This window comes from Musca autumnalis, unplaced genomic scaffold (genome assembly GCF_047663935.1).
Source record: "Musca autumnalis isolate F117 unplaced genomic scaffold, ASM4766393v1 scaffold_4, whole genome shotgun sequence".
In the NCBI taxonomy this organism is placed as follows: Eukaryota; Metazoa; Arthropoda; class Insecta; order Diptera; family Muscidae; genus Musca; species Musca autumnalis.
In genome coordinates this window covers 238,477,244-238,482,270 of record NW_027411977.1, presented here as the reverse complement: position 1 = coordinate 238,482,270, position 5,027 = coordinate 238,477,244, and the positions used below count along the sequence as shown (strand labels likewise).

The 5,027-nt window shown below is 36.4% G+C and overlaps 1 protein-coding gene across 1 annotated transcript; it reads right to left on the bottom strand.

Annotated features, from left to right (window-relative positions):
- Positions 1–2,553: 2,553 nt before the first annotated feature.
- LOC141403297 (uncharacterized) lies at positions 2,554–4,272 on the bottom strand. Its single transcript, XM_073985484.1, has 2 exons — positions 4,233–4,272; positions 2,554–3,161 (listed from the first exon to the last, which is right to left on the bottom strand). The coding sequence occupies exons 1-2, from the start codon at positions 4,270–4,272 to the stop codon at positions 2,554–2,556; spliced, it is 648 nt and encodes a 215-aa protein (XP_073841585.1).
- Between the last annotated feature and the right edge of the window lie 755 nt (positions 4,273–5,027).

Here is a 5,027-nt window from a genome sequence, read left to right as displayed (position 1 = left end):
TCTCTTTTGCTAGAAAATTATAAAAAGTAAACAGACACCTTCCCAGCAAAAACCAGCAAGCAATCAGCTGGCTTGCCAAAACAGAACCATTTGTTCGCCAATAAAGGAAGCAAACACGTTGTATTTTATTAAAAATAAAGAGGAAAATGAAACGAAAAAGTATTTTTCCACTTTACAAATTTGTTCTCCATAAAACAATAGAAAAAGGCCCGTTCTTACATCTTGTCTTTAAAGTCCATTTTAGTTATACCTTACTTTAAGAAAATTAAAGAATAAAGTTCGCATTACCAGGGATTTGTTATTACATCTTCCATTTAATATAAATGTTAAATTTTGTAAAAATATGGCAATATCAAGCAAAATAGTCTGTATACATAAAATTTACTCAAATCTGATTGGTTGATTTGAATTTGCTGACAATTTCTTGCTTTTGGTGCAGCATAGTCTCGGGCGCAGTTTATATTTTAAAAGGAACACAAAGTTCCTTTTAATTTATCTGACACTTATTATTAAAGGAAACATGTAAGAACAAAAAACGGGTTATCTGTCCGATACCGGCCAAAATTTAACTACAGAAAGGATGTAATAATGGGCCTTGGACTATGTTATTTCCACAATAAAACTGTTTTTTATTTTCACAAACATAAATCAACAAAAAACTAAAAACAGATGATTGACTGTTTTCAGGAAGAAGAAGAATTGCTAATGCTTGCTAGAAGAAATTTGTCCAGTAAGAATTTGCAAACTCTCAGTGAAAGAACTGTCAAAATGTCTCTCTCGAATCGCTCGCTTTTGCTGGTTTTTTGTGTTAACAGACGACTTCCAGCAACAATTGGTACAAGTTGTTACAAATTTTACGGTAAACAGACAGACCTAATTTGTCATCACCATTAATTTGGAAATGAAAATGGCGGAAATAAATGTCTATGCTTTTGTTGACGTTTTCACAAGTAGTTCACAGAAATATAAAGGAGAAAAAACAATAGCTTTTATTTAATGAAAATACACAAAAATACAGTTTACTTTCTCGAATAATTTGTACGTGTGAAGACGGACTTACTTTCTCACGTCCACAAAACAGAAAAATCACGAATTTTCTATTTATTTCAATGAATTTTAAAAGAAAACAAATGTTTTTCTTAAACCAACTATCGCAACGTAAAACTCTTTTTTGGCTATACACTTACACGATGATTAACTGCATTATCTCGATTTATTTGAAATATATTGTATGAAAATGAACATTTAAATAACCCTGCGTATACAAATGACAGGACAGTTGACTTCATGTATTGATTGTCAAAATCCCACAACTTGCCTGTGTGACGTAGGCGTCCAGACAACTGCGAAAACAGTTGTAAAATTATGAATGAAAATCACCGATTTCTTTTTGTTTTCCATTCACATATTTTGTTTTGTACATATTCTTTTGTTTTCAGCACATTTGAATTATCATCTCACTTCTTGTTCACAAAAACGTCGAAAATTTGTCAACCCGGCTGTCTGTGAAAAACTGATGGACAGCTGAGAGACAAACGACAAATGTATGCATGTGTTAGTAAATCAGAGTTGTATTTGAAGACAAACTGTCTGGTGTAAACGCCTAGTAAAATACATAAATAAATTTTAAATTAGCATATCCAGCATAGTCAAAATGTACTTTAAGAAAACTATTGTAAATTTTTATACGAAAACGTAAAAATATTAAATTAATTTCTGCCACTTTTGGTTTTTCATTGAATTTCCATTTTTCCATGATGAAATTATAAGGTGGAGTAAAACGGCCAGCTGATTGGTTTCAATCTGTCAAATATTTTGTTATTGTGAATAAATTGTATGAAAACGTAAACAATCATTTTGACATATTGAAGAATTTTCGGCCAAAATAGAGTTGTTGTTGTGTTACTTACGTGACCTGTTAAATAGATCTTGTATTTTTCTTCGAGTGTATGAAATAAAAATAATTCAAATAAATATCGCCGTTTTGTTGTTGTTGTTCTTGTAATACTTGTTGTTGTTTTAATTCATCTTCTATGAGCATTTAGACAAATTGTCTGATATTTGTTCTTGGAAGGGGTGGAAAGGCGGGGTTGGATAGACTTGTCTGTCTATGAAAATGAATCTATGTCTCTGCTAATTAAACTTTTTTTACGTAAATTAATGCAGCATCAACTGAAATGTGAATTTTGCAATGAAACAAGAAATATTTTCGTGAAAAGCAAAATTAGGTGGATAACGAAATGTATTGGCCGGAATAAGCTACCCGTTATTTGTGATGGGAGGTGAAATCCAGGGTGCCCAATCTAATGACAGGATGTAAAAACAAGAATTTTGTGATGTTTGTCATATTAACCCAGAAGATGGGGAAACTTTTTCAACTGCATTTGAATTGGTTGGTCGTTAAATATTATCTGTAAAATGTTGGAATCACTTGTTTAAAATCTTTATATACCACAATGAAATTAATTTTTTCTTTGCACAAATACCCAATTAAAAATCCGTTTTAAAATCCGAGAAAATGAAAATACATTTTTTTCGATTTATTTGTTATTTTTATGAATACGCTCTCAAAAAATACAGTAATATTTCATTTTCTAAACGAACATAACCATCTCCTTCATCGGTATTTGAACTTTTCTTTTTCACCGCATATTTATGGGCATAACATTGTCCCAAAGGTTCGGGAACACAGCGCTGCATTAACCAATCCCAAATATAACCAATACGACATTTGCGTATAATTAGGAAACCTTTTAGACATTTGTAATAATACGAACACCTATAGGGATGTGGGAATTCCAAATCCTGCCACATGGAACACAAGGGACGACCATCGGAATATAAGGGTATTAGAGGTGTTGTAGGAGCCCTTGTTGTTGTGCTTGGGATTGGTGTGGTGGTTGTTGGTTTTTCAGTTGTAGTCTGGAGATTGGATTGATCTGTGCTAGTTTCCTCTTTCGCTCGACAATGTGTTCTCATTTTATCACAGGATAACATTTCCGGATTATAATACAACCCCTCGGGACATTCACCCAGTGTTGATCTCAAGCCATTACACACAATATATTGAGAACAATTGTCTGGATGTGCTATGATGCGACCACTCGTTACATTATTACAATTCTTGTGAGATACATATTTGGATACACCAGCAGGCTCAACTGGAAGGATATACAATAAAACGAAAAAAGCAATTACCGCTATCAAGAAATTTGCAAATTTGAAGAACATTCCGTTTGAAATGAATGAGCTATATTAAGAGAACAACTTAACAACAATTTGAATTTTTAGCCTTTTTATAGCTTCTCTCCCTCGTGGTTGTCGTATCAAATTTCATTTTCCCAAAGATATCGAAATTTAGCTGGGACAAACATTCTTAACTGTTGTTTAGGCTTTAATTTGCAAATTTTGTTGTTATCTAAAAAATTGTAAATTTCAAATGAAGATCATTTTGTGTGTGTACGAATTTGTTTTTGTTTCTGGAATAACTAATCAATGCTCAAAGCACTATGGGATGGGTAATGACGAAGATAATAGTTGATGTTATATATTATTCCGTAGATAATCATAAATGTCCTATTCTGTCATGTTATACACCTACCAAATAACAGACGTCACCCATTGCATCCGACACCATTTCGGGAGGGGGCCCAACGGACAAAATTTGAACTTTTGCAAGCAAAGTCTAAACAATTAGATGACACCTAGAAGTCAGTAGAAGATCAAAGATGACATCTACAGTTCTGTAGATGATCACAGTACCACCCTCAGTATACGACCACCGATACATGACATCACAGATGACATCTACTGTTATGTAGAGGACCAAAGATTTCATCTATTATTTTGTAGATGGCCAAAGATGACATCTACTTTTCAGTAGAGGAGCTCAGATGGCATCTACTACTCTGTAGAGGACCACAGGTGACATCTACTATTCTGTAGATGACCTCAAAGTGTATCTACTGTTCAGTAGATGATCACAGATGGCATCTACTTTTCAGTATATGACCAAAGAGGGCGTCTACTACACTGTACAGGACCACAGGTGACATCTACTATTCTGCAAATGGCCACAGATGTGTGCACGACTAAAGGTTATTCCAGGTTACTGATCTTCCACCTCAAGGAAGATCCCCTAACACCGGGGTGTTAAGCGACCTCGTGCCTATCGGTGTTCCAAGGTTTGCAGTTGGGGTACCAACTGAATTGGAACGGAGCCTCGCTGATACCTGGGCACCTCAGCGAGTAGTAGTAGTTAGCCCTAGTCATGGTAGTTGAGGGCTATGCCATGACTGTCCTCAGCTCCCCCATAAACCCCCTCCATGGGAGGAAGGAGAGCCCCCCTCCATGGGACTAGGAGAGTTGTGAGGATGATGAGATGGATATCACAATTATCCCATCTCAATCGTCCAACACAGCTCTCTCTTGTGCCTTGGAGAGCTCCAACCTTACGGTCGGGGATCCTGCTCCCTCAGGGGCTGAAGTGTCGGTCGGTTACGACAAGCCTTCCCTATGCAGGCAGGATGCTTTAGTGGAGGAGGTAGTGGAGGAGGAATCGACGACGGCCTCACCCAAGTCTCCCTCAACTACATCTATTGTTTTGGGGGACCACAGGGGTTACATCTGCTCTTCTGAGGAGGATCATATATGACATCTACTGTTCTGTAGATTGCCACAGTTGACATCTACTACTCTGTAGAAGACCATAGATGACATCTACTGTTCTGTAGGGGACCACAGATGACTTCTACTGTTCTGCAGAGGATCACAGCTGACATCTACTGTTCTGTAGATGGCGACAGATGACATATACTTTTCTGTGGAGGACCACAGATGACATCTACTGTTCTGTAGATTGCCACAGTTGACAACTACTGCTCTGTAGAGGAACAAAGATGACATCTATTGTTCTGTGAAGGACCACAGTTGACATCCACTGTTCTGAAGAGGACTACAGATGACATTTACTGTTCTGTAGAGGACAACAGATGACTCCTACTGTTCTGGAGAAGACCACAGATAAC

Excerpts from the sequence above, each read along its gene's own strand:
- LOC141403297 (XM_073985484.1), bottom strand. The coding sequence starts at position 4,272 with ATGACTAGGGCTAACTACTACTACTCGCTGAGGTGCCCAG. Across the intron at positions 3,162-4,232 it reads CTACTCGCTGAGGTGCCCAG|TTGAGCCTGCTGGTGTATCC; the intron begins GTATCAGCGAGG and ends ATATCCTTCCAG.